The sequence below is a fragment of the Bombus vancouverensis genome, chromosome 3, assembly GCF_051014615.1.
Source record: "Bombus vancouverensis nearcticus chromosome 3, iyBomVanc1_principal, whole genome shotgun sequence".
NCBI classification, from domain to species: domain Eukaryota; kingdom Metazoa; phylum Arthropoda; class Insecta; order Hymenoptera; family Apidae; genus Bombus; species Bombus vancouverensis.
The window spans coordinates 8,586,267-8,608,104 of record NC_134913.1 but is presented as its reverse complement, the minus strand read 5'-3'; the positions used below and the strand labels follow the sequence as shown (position 1 = coordinate 8,608,104).

The window sequence follows — 21,838 nt, the reverse complement described above, 5'->3', positions numbered from 1 at the left end:
AAAAAATGTTTTGAAACGCCTATTGATATTATTCATAAACCCAATCACCGCTAATAATTTTTTAGATTCTTATAGCAAACTCTATACAGCTTTAAATTACGTACGGAAATAATCAACGTCCGAATCAAACCAAAAATTTCTTTCCAGAAATGTTAATATTACACCTACAGGGGCAAGCAAATTCTCTCGGCGTTCTTTCGAACAAAGTCGGAGCACTTACAAAATGGAATAAAATGACCATAAATCGAACATACATCTCGAAATCGGAAAACTCGAGCGCGAAACGTAATCTAGGGAGCGGATAGCACGTAAAATAAAAAATGGTGGAAACGTGAGCATCGGACTGGGCAGTGCGGAGCCCGCGCATTCATCCCCTTCGATTTTACGTCGTCGAGAATTTCTTCTGGGTATTGAGTCGTAAACTAGCTGCGTTGCCATAGAAATTTACGAACGCCGCATTTTGAAAGAGTATAAATGCATCCGAATGGAACGGCAGACCACCATTTCACGCCCACGACACTCCTACGAATTTTTTGAAGATCGAAGACTCGAAAGGCTTCCAGCCGTAAATAATATTCGAAATAAAGAACGATACCGAGGAATATTACGCGTTGGGTACACATGCCTTTGACTGAAACGCTGAATAGTCCTTTGTAAATTATCGAGAAATATTTATTTTTCATCTGTAGAATCATTTATGAGATACATAGAGCCAAGAAACAATCAACATTCGTGGATATTGAAGGAAAAGAAAAAGATTTCGTTCCATTATTTTGAGCTTATCTTGCTTTCAATGAATGTTCTAACATTTAAGTAACAGAAACAATTCCACAAACAAAAGTTCAGTTCAAAATGGAAATACTGACAACAAAATGATTAATTTTGATATATAAATCTTCCTTGTAAGAATCTTTTATCTTTCATTTCCTCTATTTATTATAACATTGAAGAGATTAAACTTATTAAAAGCTTGAACCCCATGTATCAGCCATTGTTCTTCTACAGAACCACTTTGAAAACCCCACTTAACACATCAAACGATGAATTCAACGATTAATCGTAGAATCGAAAACTATAAAGTCCACGTAAACTAACATCTCACAACGAATCATCCTCTAAATAAAAAAACAGATGCTGACGATTAATTCACAGTTAATGACACAATAACTCGTACGATTATACGTAACGTGAAACGCTAACGAAATAAGAATCATTACACTCGCGAAACCATCACAGAGAATCCGAGAAGAAAGTACAGGAATGCGTTTTATGCTCTGATTCGATAAAGAGACTTTGATATACGGGGCAAAGACAAGACAAAGCAGTTTGTATCGACAGAGCGTATACATACGTCTGAAAACGAAAAGATCCTCGGGGACGATACGTCGAATTGAATTCGAATGGGTTTTGGCAGCAGGCGTAGTCGTTATTCTGATTTATCGCGGCCGTCCGCCGCTGCCAAGCACCGACAGAACGACGTGAAACAATAAAGCCACGGGCCACAGAGCGGGGCTTACGTACCAACGTTAAATAACGAGAGACGGACGTGACCGTGAAAGAGATTCGATCTAAAGTGCCGGTTACAACGTTGTCGTAACAACTTTCTTCTCCGCCTTCCAACAGTGCCGACTTATCCTCTCGCGAACAAGCGCGAACCCGTGTCTTTTATCGATCTATCACTGCAACGTCTAACCATGTCGTATCATCAGCCAAGCTTTTTCCTTGCTTCGATCGCCTTCCTCGTGGAGACGTAATTTCGATCAGTCGTTTCGCTTCTCACCATATTAATCGTATTTTTTATACATTCTTTTATCCTATTCATTGGTTTCTTTCTTCTTTTTTGTACACGAACACTACAAGAGAAAAGCATACAATATGCGACCATCTTATATCATCAGCCTAGCTTTTCCCAATTTACATCGCTTCCATCCTGGAAAAGGATTTCGAAGAGGTTCCTTCCTTTCTACTATGAGTATAATAGAGAAATTAGATAGAATATTTTCTATCGCTTACCGAGTGGCGATTCTGCGCGTTAATTAACACTATACCGACCGATAGCCAATTAATCGGTTTTTGGTTGCCGATAATTTTTCTCATTATTTGAGCAATAATTTGTTATTTAGTACTAAGGTACCTTGTTCAGTTGCGTCAGTTGCGTTACTTTGTAAGCTTCCACAGTTTTATACCAATTTGAAAAACTTGCCGTTCGACATGAACGAAAAGAATGGTATTAGAGATTCTAAACCAAAACAGAGCCGGCGCCAGGGAGAATCTGCACCTGAGCTGTCGGTCGGACGTGCGTATACTGTTGAACCGCTAGTGGTCAGTAAAGTGTTAATAAAGTAAGAAATATTCACTTTCGGCGGCTAAGACGATGTTTGAAGAACGACCGCCATTAGGTGTGGTATTTCGATTTACGAACCCGTTAGTAATCTCGAGGACGCGAGAGTTTGAGAATTAAGAATGACGACGAGACTAGGTACTCCTCGAGAGATGTCCTTACAGTTTATTGAAATTACGAATTTCTTTATTTACATTACATGTTGTTTATCATAGAAACGAATATATGCGCGAAAAATTGAGCATAACTCGATGTAGGAAGTCATGCCAATATATAAGAAATGATAGCAATATCCTTGCAACGTGTACGGTGGTTCGCGTAACTTGGACAAGTCATGCCTTTCTTATGGTTGCAATTAGGGAACTATGTTGGAGGAAACAGGTAAACGGTTCATAAAAGAGCAACAACCCCCATATGCAATGATCAAATCAAGATAATAGTTTACCACTAATAGAAGAAGAGATATATTAATAAATACAATTGGGGATTACTTGAATTTTGATTAACATTAACAATGTAGAAATTGAAAAGGTGTAGAAACCAGGTTGAAATTTATGAAATTATTAATAGGCTTTTTTCTTGCTGAGAAAAGATGCTGGTAAAATTAATACGTTCAGATTACCTTTTGTGTTATCCTATTAGAAACCAATATTTGATGAAATTAATTTATAATACTTTTTATATTTTGATAATCAAATAATACTCAATAAAATTCATTCTCAAAGTTCAAATGCACTGTTTGCCATTTCTCAGAAATTCTGTATACCGTGCTATACAAATCCATCTAAATTCGAATCGCGAACCAGCAAACGTATCGATTCCATCCGTACCTACATAATTCACACGTGACCCCTGCATGAATAATTCCACGATAATAGTCGCGAATTGGAAACTTTCGATTCCATCTTCGACATTTCACGAGAGAAGAGAAATTTCTGCCTTCCTTTTTCCACGTCACGTTTCGCGAATCGTGACAGAAAAGAGCAACACGAGAGGAGATCAAATAAACACGCGGAAAAGAAATATGGCGACTTACCCTTTAACTGCGTCGACTCGATGGCGAACATGTTTAACGCCAGGAGCTGAAGAAGTCGCGTCCCCGGAAGAGGTAGCGGCGAATGCTGAAGAAGCGCCCTGAACTCCTTTAACATCTGAACACCAGCTTCTTGGAACGTCTCCATTCTGAAACAAAGTTATAGATTACACTAGAAATTAGGAAACGTTATATAAATCACGATAAAATAAATAAAAGCGATAAAAATAGTTCCTGAGTGGTTCGCAATGCTTCAAAAAATTAATCGATCAAATTCAAATTTTAGTTCCATTCTACCGTATATAGCATAAAAGGGTCTCAGAGAACAAGTAGAACAAGCAATATAATTTTCGAAAGGGAATCAAGAAAAAATACGAGGGGTAGGTAATTGCACCAACGGTTCTATTTCTGAAGTTGCATCGCGAAATCAGTCACAAACGACAGAAAATCGACCGCGATGGTAAGGGTGAATGAATAAATGAAAAGGCAGCCGTGGCACGTATCAGTCAACTGGCAAGATCGTGCATATTTTAGGCATACTGGTCTGGATAAGGACATCGACCCGCAACTTGAAAACTTTAAAACAATGGAAGAAGGGCGGACTACGTTCGCCTAATATTTCCTGTCTTCTTCCTCGAATATCTGAGAAACTTTCGTGAAACTTTCGTAAAAGTAGATATACTCGACGAGTGTATCTACCGTGGGATGCTGAGCAATTTCGTTCGTGCGAAAAGAGCCTTTGTGAATTTGCAAACGGTTCTAGTAGGTTGCAATTTTTGCTCAAGTATAGTGATTAATTTAAGTGTACCGTATTCGTAAGAGTTATGTATTAAGTCACGTGATTCGTGCGAAGCTGTGGTAATGAAGATGAACGGAATAAGGTAAGATGAATTTGCAGATGTTTGTAACGGTGTCGAATTTTAGTTCAAATCTGATGATCATTGTATTGGTAATATAGTATTAAATTGTGTAATGAGTTCGTTCGCGTTTCTTTAAAAGAACGTCAAAGATCGTTAACCTGTTACATCCTCCTCATCCTACTACCTCATGTTAATACATAGATAGGAAACCTGTATCTGTAATTCTCAGTGAAGCTGATGATCAAGATAGCACACTAAGCAATAGCAATATCATCGTATAACATCGCGCAAATCCAAAAAAGATAGACAGATCTTCTTCTCGATTCAGCGCTGTAAACGTAACATTAAAACGCGTCGTACATCGTCATTCGTCATTTTAAACGATTATTTGCAAAGATAATCATGCGATTAAGTGATCAAATTGCGTAAGTTAAGTGATCAAATCACATGGCTTGTTAAAGAAAATAAGAACTGTTCCAGCGTAATATTTTATAAGAACAGAAAATGACAATAAGTAAATTCCTTAATCCTTAATAATTGATACTGAGAATGAATGAATGATATTAATGAATGATACTGAGTTTATGACACTCTAAGAAACGTCAAAAAATCGAAGAACTTTTAGACACTACTTAGCTCTTACTGTTTCAGCAATTCGTCTAGTTAACCAGAGACTCTGTCATCCTCTTACGCAACGATCATGATATTAACTAGCATATCCATCTAGTTAAAATCATCGTAATTACAAGAGCGAAGAAGAAGAGGAAGGAACGACGTCGTCGAGGAACCGTTACGAAGGCGAAATAAATTCTGCCGGTGCCGGAAAAACGGCGGTATGGTTAATTAAATCGGCGCGCGCTCGACGTCGAGACGCGTTCTCGCTCAGGTCTCGTGCGTGTTTTCGCTGGCCGCAACTTATAGTGGAATTCGCAAATAAATAATCGGATACTCTAATTAAAGTGGGCTGATTCTCGTCCGCCCGTTAATCGGATGGTTGAGAATGCGAGGAATTTATTGGACACGTCGTCCGCAAGAAAATGGCGAACGCCCGCGCCGGTATTGGACGGGTTGTGATAACTTCGGGCCAACGATAATGCGAGTTATGGCTAATTACTGGAACACGAGCGCTCTCATTAACGAGGACAGCCCTTCCGTAATCTATTCTAAAAGCGTTCACCAAGTGATTATCACCGGAAATTCGTCGACGCGGGTGTGACTCACGATAAGAAAGTTCCTCGAGTTCAAGTGCGTTTCATAACCAGTGATAGGATCAGAAAATAAGCCTCAGACGACATTTTTGTATACAAACTTTCTTCATTGTCTTGCCGTCTAGAATCATATTTGATAAATATAGACCACTTTTTTAACACTCCGTACATCATCTGATATACCGGAACTTGCGAGATTCAGACATGCCAGAATGCGGTTCCAGCACGATCTTCGCAATGGACGCTGGAAGAACTTCAAAAGAGCCGACGACTGTTCCTCTTTTCACGAAAATTATTCAACAGACAGGTTCTTGTGAATTGTTGCTAAGAAGGAACATTGAGTAAAGTATCTGATCAATTTAGATGATATTCTTCGCACGTTGCGTTGAAATGGTGTTACTTTTCGAGAAGAAGACTGCTGTAAAATGTTCTGATTTAATGATAGATACTGTTACATGTATGTAAGTAGTTTGTAGGTGATGTGGATTTGAAACATACGCTAGAGTGGAGGTAGAGAAGGGAGAAGGATTTATGAATTCGTGTATATTGATGTGAGTGTGTAAATAGTAATAAATATATCTAATGTCTAATTATAAATGTTACATAAGGTAAAATATGTAGGATCTGGTAACTTGGATGGTATTAATAATAGTTTCCAATGTTTTGAGTCCCAAACTTTCGAATTTCCGAAATTTAAAATTGCTCGAAATTTCTACAAATTTTCAGATCATCAGAAAAATGTTTGAAACATCGAATAACCTTACGGTGAATACGTAACGATTTATGTATTTATGAACGTAATAATTCTCTAATACTCTAAGCTCGTAATTTCTCCAAATATCCAAATGATCGCATACGAATTGGTCTTAAGAAGCGCTTAACCTCATAAAATACAAGATAATCACGTTGAGCAAGCAGATCGCCGTAAATTTACGATTACCTTCGCGGTAAGCACGATTTCATGCGCCCGTATATACCCTAGCACCTCTTCTAATATGAAATACAACATCCAAATGACCGCTCGATGGAATAAACCGAAACTGAGCTACACCATGTTACCTGCTGCACCATAAGGTAATTAAAATGCTGTTCAGGATATTTATCGTTTATTGACACTGATACACTAACTTCGATGTCTTATTCTACACGCTCGTAAAAAAACCACTGACCGCTACCAATTCCATGAAGATTCTCAAGACTAACATTAATATCAGCCCGGCTAATTCAGCCAGTTACTATTTCCAGACGTTGCTTTAAAATATGTACTAACATATTATAGAGTGTTTGCACTACCAGTTTTCAGTGTTTTCTTCGTATGAACTATATCTATTTCTAAGAAAAATAGAAAATAGATTTTTTTAATAAAATAGAATATTATATTTTTTTAATGAAATAATATTATCATTGCGCAAAGGCTATATCAAATTTGAAAATCTATTCAAGACATTGTAATAAAATTTACTAAACTAAAAATAGTAAAATGTTGATATCCTCTATCTTATATCTCCAAATTTTGCTACTTACAAGAAGTACGTTGAGAATTAATAGCGCAAACACTCTGCTATATGCGAATAAAATAAACAAAGCAAGACTTCCTTCCACCAAGAACCAAACCTTCCACCAAACCAAGAGATAAAGACGAGACGTGAAACTAATCTCGCGAGTAATTAAAAACCTCAAGATCGTCGAATTAAAATACCTAGACACGGATCTCCGAAACACGAAATAATGTTAGATCACCGAGATCCGGTTGATTTTGACGAGGATCAAGGGGAAGGACGCAAGAAACGAGAGGAAGCGAATTAACACCGACGCGAACGGTCCTCCGAGCCAACGTTAATCTCGCTCCGTTGAATTCGAATGATAAAGCGGATCGTCGCGATGCTCCCGTGAGACCTACTGAACAGCCCGTATCCTCTCGTAAACACGGCCACGAAGGAACGACGAGATCTCACGTAGCTAGGTGCTATCTTTCCCACAACCTCGTTCTCTCCTTCGTGGCGCCGTGCCGCGCCGCGCCGCACCGTGTGCTACCTTTATCGCGAATTTACGCTAGTAACGTCTCGATCTCGATCTCCCCTGGGCTCGCAAACTAGAGAATTCGTAACGTAAAGCCGTCTTTTAGCTTGATCGGTAGATTCATCCCTGTAGGGATGCGATCGACTAAGTCGCTTCGATGGCTGATTTATTTACGCGTTTTAATTGGCAATCTTGTAACTTTTAGACGGTTGGCGGAGCGGAAAATATAGTATGATGTTTGATGTTAAACTGTAGATTTTTAAAGACAGAATTTTTTATTAACCTTCAATAAACTGAGAACATTATATGAATAAATTGCAAATGTTTATGCATTTGTAGGAAATTTAAAGATATAAAAATATACGGAATACGTATAATTCACGAGAATATACAAAATATTTGAACTACGACGTTCATTTGTAATTCTACATTCTATACAATAATATATTACCAATTATATATATTTATATTAAAATAGCATATGACTTGCTGTTAGGTCCTCGCTTTACTCGATGCTTGCGTGAAAAATGTTGCAATAACATTATTTCACGTGAAACACTTGTTTTAATATGTTTCTATCACAACGTACATGTTTAATTGTTTATTCATACATGTTACGCAACGTTTGATATATAATGTGTAATATCTTTTAAAACACTTGCCAACATGCAGGAATAGTTTTTTGTTACACGTTTCACGAAGGTGAACGTAGTTGTCTTTCTTCGTCTCAAAAAATATTTGCACCGCCGTTTCAATGATTTGCGCGATACATACCATCTATAAGCCTATTATAATTCAATACGACTTGAGGTTTTTTAGTCTTTTAGATACGGAGAAGTGTCACGTCACAGATGACATACTCGTATGTACGACCGTTAAGGATTAATACATGGGAAATATCTGAACCAGGCTAACTTGAATGCAGTTCGTTACACTAGCAATAATAATTACCAAACAATTCATTATTATTCGTTAGCAAGCCGTTAACGATCTCGTTATTATTTCAAGAATAATGAAACCGTCATTACTCTGATAATTATAATATTGTCCGTTCAACTTAAGTATTAGCCAGGCAATTTAAGTCTTATTGTAGGTTTTAAAGCAACATAACTAAGTGCAACCCTAATTTACAATCACTCAACGAGAATAGCTAATCCATCATATCGTTAAAGTGATTAAGATCTGTTATTACACAGGAAAATTAATTTTAGATACCCAGATATCTGTGTTACGATATTATTTCTATCCAGTTAGTGCGAAATGATCAAGATAACATACTACTGTTTTCATTATGAGAAATATTTTACGATCAATAAATATATCTCCTACTAAAATTCCCAATCAACCAAAAATTAAATACATTTAGTTAGAGATTTAAAAGATCACAAGTATCATAGGAATGTATTAGATATTCCATGCTATTCCACCAGAATTGATTGCAAATGCAAAGAAATATGTATACACGTGTTCTGTGGTCAAGACCAAGCAGGTAGGTATCTGAAACCATCCAGAATGGACTTCAGCTTGCCTGGAAACAGCCATAAAACCCGCTTCTTTATTAAGAACCTACACTTCCGTAGACAGAATTCCAATTTCATGATGCTAGACTTCGTCAAATAGCTTGTTTATTTCGACCTGAAGCCATTTTGTGGATCCATGTAACAGATCCAATATGAGATCCAGTTACACACTTAGAAAATTTTATAGCAATAACTTTATCTCAACGTTCAACGGATTCTCGATACTCGAACATCCTTTCGACCGTTTCGCTTGACCATTTACACGAGAATCGAACGATACCTTCATTCTATTACCTCATACAAGAGGAAGATTCGCGATTCTATCAGCTTTACAGACTAACCCACGGAAGTTACTTACATACTTTAAAAGATAGCTCCAAATATTGAAAATTTGGCTACAAGCCTGTTCACCATAAATATAAAACTAGAAATTTGTAGTAATATTCAATTTAAAATATGTATTTTGAACAGAAAGAGTAGACAAATCTCAACAAAGAAATCTCTATTAATTTTAAAGTATTGCAATTTTTAATTTATTTTTTATATATATTTGAAGATACGATGTCATACTGAAAACTTGAATCGTGCTTTAAACATATCACTTATGTACGTTCATCGCATAGAATAAAAAAAGTAGACTAAAAGAAATAGAACTTGAATAAAAATTTGTTTTATGTATTAAATATTATAACACATACTTTACTTTGGATATCGAATACATTTTTTAATATTACGAGCATCTTATAGATTTTTGCACTCTTAAATCGTCTATAAGTGCATAAACTACCCTCTCTATAAAATGCCGCTTCTTTAAGCCGCTCTACTTAAGTTTCTTTATTCTTTTCAGCTTAATAGAAATTATTACTATCGAAGTTTCATAATATCGGAATAAATGACTTAATAGGAAAAGAATGACGAAAAATATGAGAAAATTCATCACTGAAGTCAACGAATGCGATATCCTAATACTTGACGAGCATTTGAAATTCAACTTCCCGTGATCGAAACAGCGATATCGTCGCGTTCACTCGTTAACTTCGATCGTTCTGCTCGCCGAGTCGGTGATCGCCACTCGATTTTCAACTAACCTCCCAGAGAATTGCGAACTGGCACGCAGCCGTGCACATCCACAGTTTGTAATTACACGGGGGTACATAATGTTACGCGGTATGGCAACTCGACTGGCTCCGGCAGACGCTTCTGGCACGCAAATCCTGCCAGAGACTTCTGTTGCCTCGAGTTTTCAGCCAGCTCGAATACGCACGTGTTAGCAGCGTAAACACGCTGTAATTATTAACACCGGACGGTATTCTTCATGCCGCGTACCGGTGGCTGTTCATTAGCAAAGCTTTATTATTCCGCTGCTGGCTCGTACTTTGCACGAGGAACAAGAGTCCCTCCGCTAGCCTGAACTGATCTTAAAAGAAAAGGACGCGAACAATCCGGCTTTAATTTGGACGAAATATCGTAGACTCGAAAAACAGCCTAAATATTACGATACGTATCTTTTTTTAACTGCGATAATTCAAATTTAAGAGGTGAAACTACCCTTTCTCGAGACTCGAATCCTCGTGAGCTCATTCAGAAAAAAACTTGTTTAACGAATCATTTCGTTGATTCAATGATAGCAAAACGAACGGCTGATCAAGATTAGATCAGTTCAGTTAAGATCAGTTGGTCAAGATTAGAAGTCTGATGGATTTTCGAGTGTACGATACTTGATTAGCTTTACGACATTTTAAAAACGTGATTAGCATACATACAGGGTTGGGTAACAACGGCTTAATAAGAATTGGTTGACTATCGGTGAACCACGTAGGCCGCGATAAACGCGTACTGCTTTCACGTTCCCGGCGCCGCCGACCGACTGTCAACAAGACCGTCAACGACCGTTTCGAGGCGCCTTCGCCACCAATGGAACACGGACCATTCTCACGACAGTGAAACTGTCGCTCACGGCCATCCCGCTACCTCCGTGATTCACCATTAGCTCGACAAAGAGATACGAGCTAAGGTAGAGCGACCAGGTTGTTGCTCGAATTGTTATGCGCCGCGTCTCCATGCGATAAGCTTCTTCCGCTACTTGACACGAGGACAGTCGTCCAGTCTCGCCGAGATTTACTCAATCCGGAGGAAAGTGGAAGAAGTTTATTTTGCATTTTTTCTTTTTACAAGATACATTGAAATATTTCAAGTTTGTCGTGTTTAAGTAGGAATGGGATATTCGAAATGCCCCGAAATTCGAATCTTCGTACTATTCTTGAGATCCGAAACTTTCGAAACACAAGGAAAAAATATAGAAAATATCGAAAGTAAAATACTCGTTAGAATATCTACAAACTGGAATAAATCTTTATTTAAATTCCATCTTTCATATGTGATATTTATAAAAGAAAAAATATGAATTTGCATAGACATTCGCAATCTACGAATCACCCTGCCAATCGAGCTATTGAAGCCACCATTACATATTCCTCAAGCCCCGACCTCTGACATCGGAATTACCAAAAGCCCGCGCCTGCCTTCGCGATTCCACTTAGCAACACACAATGAGCTCACGCGGTGCGCGGAATCACGAGGGAACCCGATGAACCCTCGAGCGCGTGGGGACTGAAAGGAACAGGAAAGCCGACAGATAGAGAACGAGGATTAGAGAGGCTGGAGGAAGAGGGAGAATGGCACTTTAGGGCATAACGGCATCCCCACGACCCACGGTCGCCGTGTCACGGAGATGCGGTCGGAGTTTCTGTGTCGTAGTGCAAAGAACCACGGTAATACTTGCACAAAGACCACGGCAGAACGGACGAAGAGGTAGAGGAGAAAGAAAGAAAGAGTACCAGGGGCAGTCTCAACTACACCTACAACACGAGCACGTTCCTCGAGCACGAGCTCGTTGCGTCGATGCCGCGGCGTCGAGAGAGCAGCTAGCTAAGGCCCCAATGTCCCATCGACACCAAGCAACTCTATGACTAACAAGTTTGCACTTTAGCGCATAACGGGGTATTCCGGCGTGTTTCATAGCTCATGGTCCATGACCCACGGATTGCGTGGGCCGGGCACCATAACCATTCCTCGCCGATATAGCGACGGCGTGGCCACGGTACCACGAGCATTAAGTTTCCAGCTTCTTCGTCTTCCTCCACCTCTACGATCGCCCCTTTCTCTGCGTCTCACGAATAATTCTTTTCTCCTTGCTCTTCATAAGGCTTTATCTATCCTCCCTGTCATGTACATTATCGTTCAGAAGTATTCGATCACCTTGGTAAATTTGTAACAGCAGTATGTGAATTTTACCAAAGTGTACAAATTAGTAAGGAAATAGTAACCGAGCCTTCCAAAAACCAAAATGATCAACTCGACTCTTCGTAAATTTCTCAGTTTCATTTTAGAGATAACGTAATTAACGTTCGGTTCTCGAGAAACGGATGATTTACTTCTGTAGATCTGTTTACCACAGGGAAATCGCATGAACGACAATAAATTTCGAAGTCAGCGCACACGCAAGTATCTGAATACTTTTGAGCGATAGTGTAGGTACGGACTTCCTTCTATCGCGGGACGTAGACCGACTTCGCTGCTTTTGATCACCGGATAATCGCGCTAACGGATTATCCTCGAACTTCCTCAGCGCAGCGCAGGGATTGCCATTTTTCTTAAACCTGATCGGAGATCGTGTGCTGCTATATACCTGTTCCCATTATGGCTTCTCTCTCTCTCTCTCTCTCTCTCTCTCTCTCTCTCTCTCTCTCTCATATTCTTTCTCTTCCTGACCATTAGAATTTGGAACGAAGCTTTTTCTTCTTCGTCTGCTTCTTCTCAGTGTTCTTTTTCTTGTTAGTGGAAGTTTCTCGTGGGAAGTATGGTTCGAAGGTTAAGATCGAATACGATAATGGATGGTTGTGGTACATAGAGGATTTGATTATTGACTGGGATTTGGGACAGTGAGGAAAAGAGAGACTAGGAATTTGAAATGTAAATTAGATCTGTAGCTTAGCTTTCGTTTTGATCAGGTTTAGGTAAAGGGATGTAAAAAGGAAAAAATATTACAATCGGAGATAAGTGGTGAAAAATAATGATAATTTCTGAGATGAAAGTGAAGTTTGTTTCACTGTAATTTGTGTTCTTGATAACAATCCAATTTCTTTAAAACTATCTCAATCACCCGTTTACTTTTTACATTTATCGGAGAACAGAAAACAGTCTTCTATCCTCCATTAACAGAACGATAATTTCCAAGTAACTTCAACATATCTACTCTCATGCTCTTCATCAAGAAAATACCAAAAAGTGAAAAATATGTTTTAAAAATTCCTAACCCTCCACTTCGCTATCAAGAGAAAAAGACGTGGCCTTCTATACCCCATTAACGCAATGATATTTTTCAAGGAATTTCAGCTATATTCGCACTCTTCATCGAGAAAATACAGAAAAAACAAAAACGTATTTTTAGAAATACTGAAGTCTCCACTTAACTATCAGAAGCGGGGAACGCGTCCTTTTATCCTCCATTAACACAACGATATTTCCCAAGTATCCACTCATAGTCATCATCAGCAAATTACAGAAAAACCAGAAAATACTTTTCCGAGGTCAGGGGTTATCGTCGCGTGCGTCGCGGCACGCAGTTGCGTTCCTTCAAATTTATGCCCGTTCGAAGAATGCCATAAATCGCTAGGTCCCGTCGCGATTGCCCAGTTCTCTCAATAAGTAACTGGTAACGTCAGAGGAAGGCGTACATCAGGAAATCACCTCAGCGCGGTAAGGTCGTCGTGTAAGTAAGAGGCTAAGGTCAGGATGCCAACGCTACTGCGCGTTGCCCCACACGGAGAGACCTTATGCTTCGCTGTAACGAGCCACCTTGCATCATTGATACTTAACAAACCGAATCGAATCTTTCGAGAGAAAGATGCTAGCAACGATACCTTGATTACGACGAATGGAACAAAGCGAGACTCTATAGGCAATAGAGATAACGATGCTCTTTTAAATGCTATTTGTGCTTACTTTGAAATGATATTTGTGCCTACTTTGCGTTTCACAATTATAAAATTAATCAATTTTCTATTTTTATATGTCGTATTATATATTTCTATACAGTTATGAAACGCGGTATGTTGTCAAAATTGATTCTTTACTATGTCTCATAACTTGAGGATATGTATTTGTAATACCGTTCATAAATATAACATATACAGATAGCAGGTAGACAGTTTGATTAATTTATAGTAACAGTATGTGAAATTTTACCAAAGTGTGAAATTAATGGCAAATTAATGACTAGAAGCAGTGCTTACTTACTTCTTATGGAATCACCAGACTATAAATTTAAATTATCTATTAGGAAGCTTAGCACGGTACGTTACGACTAAATATGTGTTTCGTTGATGTATCCATTTAAATTATGAGTTTAGAGAAGCCTTCGTCTGAGCGTAATTTAGAATTAAATAATCTAAGGGTGAAGAGGTTCTTAAGTAACAAAAGAGGAGCAAAAGGGCTCGGAATTACGAACGTCAGTTATGTTACAGCATATCAGCCCTTAACAATAAATTTTATTACGTAATAATGCTTCATTATATGAAGCAGTGTTAAATAGAAATAACACAACAAAATATTCGAAAAATTACGAAATACTGTAACATTTAAAATCAACCGGTCAACTCTTTATATCGATGCGATAATTCCGTAGTAAATTTACCTGCATAAAACAGCGAACTGAAATTACACGTATTAAAGGATATGATTTATGCAACAAGGTTGCACAACACATAAAAGTTTAATGAAAAGCAAAGTTCATAACACGAGAACCACTTAACAGAAACGTAGCTATAACCAATCCTCCATTACGTTTTCGAACACGACAAGATCAGCCAGTAAAGGAGATTACCGCTTAAACGACTCACTGGAACCTACAATTTGAATGATAACTCATCGCGAAGAAACACGCGTTCGGATCTTCTCGAACCACCCTCCACAAGATCAAATCGATAAATCAAGAGACTACGACGTACGCATAATCCACCAATGATTTAGCTTCGTTTTCCAAAAAGAATATAATATAAGCGTTTATCTCGCAAGGAGGAAAGAAACACGAGCAGCCATCGAACGCAAACAAATTATCCTCACTTTCTCCAATTCCACCGTCACGTTCTATACGCCCATTGGATCGATGTAACGTGATTACGGGTGACGATTAATTGGCTATTAATATCGAACTGCCGCGATAGAAATATAATGCGACTGGATATTATCTCGATTACAAGATCTAAATGGCCCGGTCACCGCCATCAATGCATCACACCAGATCGAGAGCGAGATCATCTAGCTTCATACCCTTTTATGATCATAATTATTAACACGTTCACAGTCTGCTGATCCATATGTGGCTCATTGTACTTACTTTCTATTTATACTTTGTACATCTCTTGAGTTACATGAGTTAGAAGCGTAAAAAATCAGAAATTGTATCAAATATATTTGTGTACGAATGCCCCTATTTTTTCTGCAAGAAGATGTCAGTTTATTCTATGAATAAAATTAAGGGAAAAATATCATATAAATATAGGCTCGAAAATGCTTTATTAAAAAGTTATAATAAAGAATTCAAAATAACAGCGGACTAGTTAGCATTCGTGTATAATGTAAGAACAGATCGGCGATATTTGCATGCGTTAATTCCATTTCAATGACATTTGCCTGTTCCGTATTTGTAAGAACGGGCGAAAGTAGCAAACACTGAAATGGAACTAACGCGCATAAATATCGCCAGGTAGTTCTTATATCATATCAAACGAAAACTTGATATTCCGAATTCTTGTTATAATTTTTTAGGAAAACATTTTTGAATCTATATATATACGACATCTTTCCCCTTAATTTTACTTGTGAGATAAACTGACGTCGTTTTGCGGAAAGAGGTAGGAATATCCTGTATATGCCAAGAATTTTTTCCAAGGATGTGAAAAAAGTGAAAACTCACAATCAGAAGTTTCATATATATTCACAAGATGCTATATTATTTAACGCGTTCGTTAGTTGGCTTAAGTAAAAGGAATCCTAGTAATATGAATTTCTGCGTTTATAATTAAATAAAGCATTTATTAATGCGTGAGAAATATGGTATCGTAGTGCTATCGCAACAATTAGAATGTTTTAATTATTACTTCCCTTATTTTTCTCGTTAAACATGTTAATACATGATCTAAAGACCTTTTTAAGATCTCCTTTCTTGCATTTTTTTCTATTTCTCACATCTCTTTCTCATATTTATTATATCCATATTATTATATTTTTTATATTGTTTTCTTTCTTATCCCTACAATAGCTTAAACGAAACTAAAGAATTATTAAATAAGTCGAAATTCGAGGCTTAAATAATTTCTTTGTTATATAAATAACTATTCTATATAGATTTTCAAATAACGACACCATAAAATACTCGGACAAAAAAGGAAACCAAAGAATGAGATATTTTCAAAATGCCGCTAGTCTCAGCACGACCATTACGGCACAATTTCAATGTGAAGGGATCAAAACACTTGAAATAATAGGAAGTGGATCTCGAATGACACGTATTACATCTAAATCAATCTCGACATCAACGCGAGAAGATCCAGGCGGTCTGTAATAAGGTGTCAAGCTTAAAGCCTTATTACCATCGCCCACGGCGCCAATATCGAGGTTCTTATATGATTGATACATCGTGCACGTTGTTACACCTTACGGGGAGCCTTAGGAGATGCCTTTCAATTCCGTGAAACAAACCTCCTTCTAAGTAGAAGGTATCTATGATTTTATGCCGTTGAACATACAAGAACATTTATTACAATTTTTATTGGTTTTGTCGTTTTCTTGAGCGTTTAAAAAATATTAAAAATATTAGTTCGGTTAAATTAACATAACAACTTTTTCTTACAAAACAACGTTTATTATTCATTCTTAAGAGAATTCAACTATTTCATATTCAAATCCTTGTTTTCAACCACCAAGCAACATAATAGTCACGAAATCAAGAAAAATAAATTTATCACGTTTTTCCGTATGGTCTTTAAATGTTCTCGCCTGTTTTATGAACATTAGAATATCTCATTCTAAACAAGTTCGCGAAAAACGATCATCGAACATCGTCGTGCCGATGAACAACCGCTGCACGCAACAAAGAGAAGGCGCCACCCGTGACCATGCCATTTTAGCTAGAACTCGAGATTACAGGGTTGGAACGGATGCACTGGAAAGGTGTTGTTGCAGGGCAACGATCGCTACGGACTCTAATCAACGGCTGCGAGTCGGCTCCGTGGCGTGCGTGCGCCAGAAAACTGATACTAAGTAAAACCCAGTTGGGAAATCTCAACGGGGAAGAACCGAAGACTAGGAGGGCTGGACGAGCAAACAGAGTTCGTAAACACATCAGCAGCCAAGGCTTAATAAGCAGCTCACGGTATTATAGATGATCTCTTTATTGACCGCCATAAATCAGAGTTAAGACCAGGCATTATTACTACCAAGCACATTATCCACTACGTCGGAAACCAGTGATAGAGTGCAGTCAGCCTTTCATCGACAAAGACACCTTCAATTCGATTACAAAGTTAAGTAGAGTTATTTTAAACATTGTTACCGCTGATTCCAATGAAATTTAATGGTGCCATGGTCCTACGCATAGAACGTTGAAAAAGTGGACGATATTTATAGCGTGATCCTAGGCATCGAAACAGCGAAGGAAGTTCACGTACAAAAATATCGTTAGACGTCCCTTTCCAAGACCAAAATCAATCAAAATCAAATCACGTGTGCCTTTATTCATAAATGTAAATTTATAATCAGTTAATATTCGCAGTGATAAATTTTTACACTTTTGAATATGAAACCTTTGAGTGGAATTTATACCTTTGTAGCCAAAAAATAAGAGAAATTGAGAAGATTTCGCAAGGGGACGGGGCAAAATATCGTGTGGCCTAAAAATATCCAGGGAGTCGGATTAAGTGGATTCTTGGATAAAGAAGCGACTTTTCAATTATCTGAGACGAGACAAATATTCAGTTCTAAGAGGGTAAGCAGCATCGACATCCATTATGGAGGGAACGAAGTCGAGAAGCGGAGGGATGATGTATCAAAATGCGCATCCTCCTACTTGGGTGAAAGAAGCAGATGATGGTTCTGTCAGAAAGGTTGGGAGCTAGGGATCTTGTTTTGAATAAGAAGCTGCCGGGGAAAGTATTCTACTGTCGCGTTAATCTTCCAGACGGATTAGGACTTGGAAATTTATCAGAATTATTTGTTGCATTAGCGAATCTGTTCGAATAATAAATTAGACACTTAGTTAGTCGATTTGGAGCTTATATTTCTTTTTCCTTTTACGCCTGCTGCAGTCCTCAAATTTTTATATCTAAATCTCGCTCTTATTTCAACAAACAAACAAATGGTTTAACAAAATTTATAGTAAAAGGTTGGAACAAAAAGTAACATATACCTATGAATAATGATTATTTTTATAATGATAGACAAATACGATTAGGTCTACTCGATCGTACAAACCAACAAACATCCCTCGACAACTCCGTCAACCTATACTTCCATACCGTACTAGAATGACAAAATCAATCAAACCCATAATCTACGCGAACAATCTATTGCGCGAATTAAAATCATGGTAAGATTCGTCACAGATTCATCAGCCAAGCGTAGAACTCGAAACGTCTGTCAGAGGCTATCGACAGGCAACAGGAATCCAGATAGTCATGGCACGATGCATACGTGCACTCGGTCGTTGAAGATGGTCGGGTTCTGGTCCGAGGCTGCGGTGACCAAGGGTGTCCTTGAAGCGGGCGGGGTCGTCACTCGAGGGCTGCGGGTAAACGACCATCAGGATCCATGTGTGTTAGGCAGCCGAGGCCTTATAACGTATCTTACACTGATACTACTTAACTTTCTGCATCTGTATATGTGACGTTGTTCTGCCTCCTTCCTTCTTTCTCCCTCCCCTTCCATCCTTCCTGCGCCCATGCGCTTCTTATTCGTCTCTCTTTCTCTTTACTTCTGCCCCGTGCTCGTGAAATAAAAGAGGCTACTGCCTCAGCTCTTACTTTACAAGTGTTATGAAACGGCGAACCTTCCTCCACCCTGCCTCCATCCCCCTTCTCCCTCTCATGATACCGATTTATAGATTTAATTATCGCGTCTTTATACACGTCGACGATCGCTTAGGATCGCCGTAGAACGAATGGAAAACGAGTCATTGGAAAATGATTTCAATCAATAACATTTAGTTGTTCGGTAGTATGTACGTACATCCTGGCGAGTAAGTATTAGCGCGCTCGTGAGGTAACATGGTCAAACTTTACATATCATTAGAAATCTACTAAATCTCGTTTGGTACCTACCGAACCTGGACCATATGGAACTTGTATACTCAACATTGCGATAAAGATCTTACCAACTAGATACTTTTCTTTCCGTGCCTGCTTATATTTTGTATTATTAACTCCATTGTCCCCATACCCAGAGCATATTTCTTTTTGACTCCTGACTCCTGATTTTATGCTCACGATTATGGCCCGAACTATATATTTTTCTGTCATACTTCGTCACTTTTAGCTCACTCTTGCAGGGTTCAATGTACGAACGCGGCAGATAGAGACGCATCGTGGCTCGTGATAAATGCGGCCCGCGAGATATGACGAGCGGCGCGTACATCTCGACGCGGAGAGGAAACAGTTCGAGAAAGGGCGCGCGGTGCATGGAAGCCGTCCTTGAGGGCATATAACACACAGGTGAGGTGCAGGACGATGCTCGGCCGGTAATGAGCCAAATCCATTACGGCACTAGGCAGCAACAACGCAACATAGCAACACACCGTAAGACAGCCTCGGGACTCTCTGGCTGCAAGCCTTTTCCCCTACCCTATTCTTTAGTCTACGAGAGGAGAGGAGAGACAGAGAAATAAAAGAGAGAAGCACGGCATACACGCGTGTATCTATGCCACGCACGTATCGCGCGGTAACAACCACCTAACCAATGGCACCGGTTCGCTAGGCAATTCCAATTATAGATCGTAAGTATATTCCACGGAGCCGAACTGTCGTCATTCCACCCTGCACGTCCTCTATCCCGCCGTTCCGCCCATCGATCTCTTCCCCTTTTCGCTTCCTGATCGCCGCCAAACCAATTATGCACAGAATCGTGCAGCACCAAATTGAAAACTTCTGGCTCACGCCCCCAACCGATGGCGGAATCTATCAGGTGATGCTTCAACGAAACTGCTAACGAGAAGAGGATATATATAGTGTTGTGCGAAACAACTTTAGACCACTTATCAGAAGGAAATATCGTGGCTTTATCGATGAATATGTAGACATGTAGAAACATGCACTCTCCATTGAGAAACCAACCCTCTAACCGAACCTTTGATATATCAAACCAATTAAAATAAAAACGGTCCGTCAATCGTATCTCTGGGAAGATTTCACAAAGAAATCTATCCATAAAAAGAAAGAAATAATCATAAAGAAGAAGCACCCTCGTCGCACGAGCCCTTTTAACCTCGAGAACAAAGCTGAGCCAAGGAGCGATTCGCGTACGGTTTTTCAGAAAGGTTGGACGTGTGTCCAGCTGGAGCAAAACGACCGGTCGTCGATAAATTCCACGAAGAAACCGGCCGTCCGGCGCGAATAAATCCCCGCGCGAACTATAAGGGAACACCTTTTTACCACGAGGGACGACATAAATCGCGCCAGCGCAGCGGATCCGCCGCTGAATATCGACAGCGATTTTACGACTATCACGTATGACGTGCTCCATCCTACCCGTCGCTACAATTAAACGACCGGCAAGGTACCCGCAAGGTCGTTACAACTACGAAACACCGGATATACACAGACACACAGGTGTGTCCATGTATATATGCACTTATATAGGTACACCCCCGTTCAAAAGTACGCAGGCACTTACGATTTTCAATCATTGCGGATGTTTAATTTTAAAAGCGCAAAGTCAGTTAAGTCATTGCTTTTTTTTGACAAATTTATGAATTTCATCGTACGAATACTTTGTACATTCAAAATTCATTTACGATTTCATATAATATGTGAAAATCGCGCGGGGAAGATATGATAAGTCCATACTTGTTAATTTTCTGACCCTTTTATTATTTAGTAGCTAAGATGCAAGTGTCTTCATAAATGAAGATCACAGGAAAAAAAGACGATAAGTCTATTTTTATTGGTTTTCTGATTTCGAAGTTACTTGATGTATAAAAAGAGAGTAAATGGCTTGTATTTTGATATGAAACAGTCGAAATGGAGACAAATCTATGAATTTTCGTGAGAACGACATGTATAACCGGCATGAATATTGTACATTATTATTGTAAACCTAACTCTATAACGTTTAGTATCTTTGAAAAATTCAAGATACTGGCAAAAAAAGCTACTTAACTTAAACCTAAAACCAAATAAAGAGACAATCGTTGGATTAGTTAACAGCGTAACAAAGTTCAAAAATTTATATGCCTATAAAAAGTGGAAATATGGTTTATTATGTTTTTTCCCTGTAGTCTTGAATTTTGAACGAGGGTGTACGAACGTAAGTATATAGACACAGACGCGTAGAAACGGGTGGAGGATGGCACGACTGGATATATACAGAATACAGAGAGATGCAACAGCCTGGGAGAGAGGTGGGGCGGTGGTCAGTGGCGCCACGCAATTGTCAATTAACATTTTTACCGCCGTGCAAGAAAACACGAAGTTACGTGCCGGCGTACGTGGCCACCACACACGGCACACGGTGAGCTCGACAGGGTTCCAGAGATCACGGAGCCCGAAGAGAAACGGAGAAAGCAAAGACTCCACGAGGAACAAGAC

The 21,838-nt window shown here is 38.9% G+C and overlaps 1 protein-coding gene across 2 annotated transcripts in view; it reads right to left on the bottom strand.

The window, feature by feature from the left end:
* LOC117165896 (telomerase-binding protein EST1A) overlaps positions 1-21,838 on the bottom strand; it is a 149,900-nt gene that overhangs the window by 116,692 nt on the left and 11,370 nt on the right. For both annotated transcript variants that reach the window (XM_033349376.2, XM_033349378.2), the window contains exon 17: positions 3,378-3,523. In XM_033349376.2, coding sequence (XP_033205267.1) covers positions 3,378-3,523 — 146 coding nt within the window. The remainder of the gene's footprint in view (positions 1-3,377; positions 3,524-21,838) is intronic.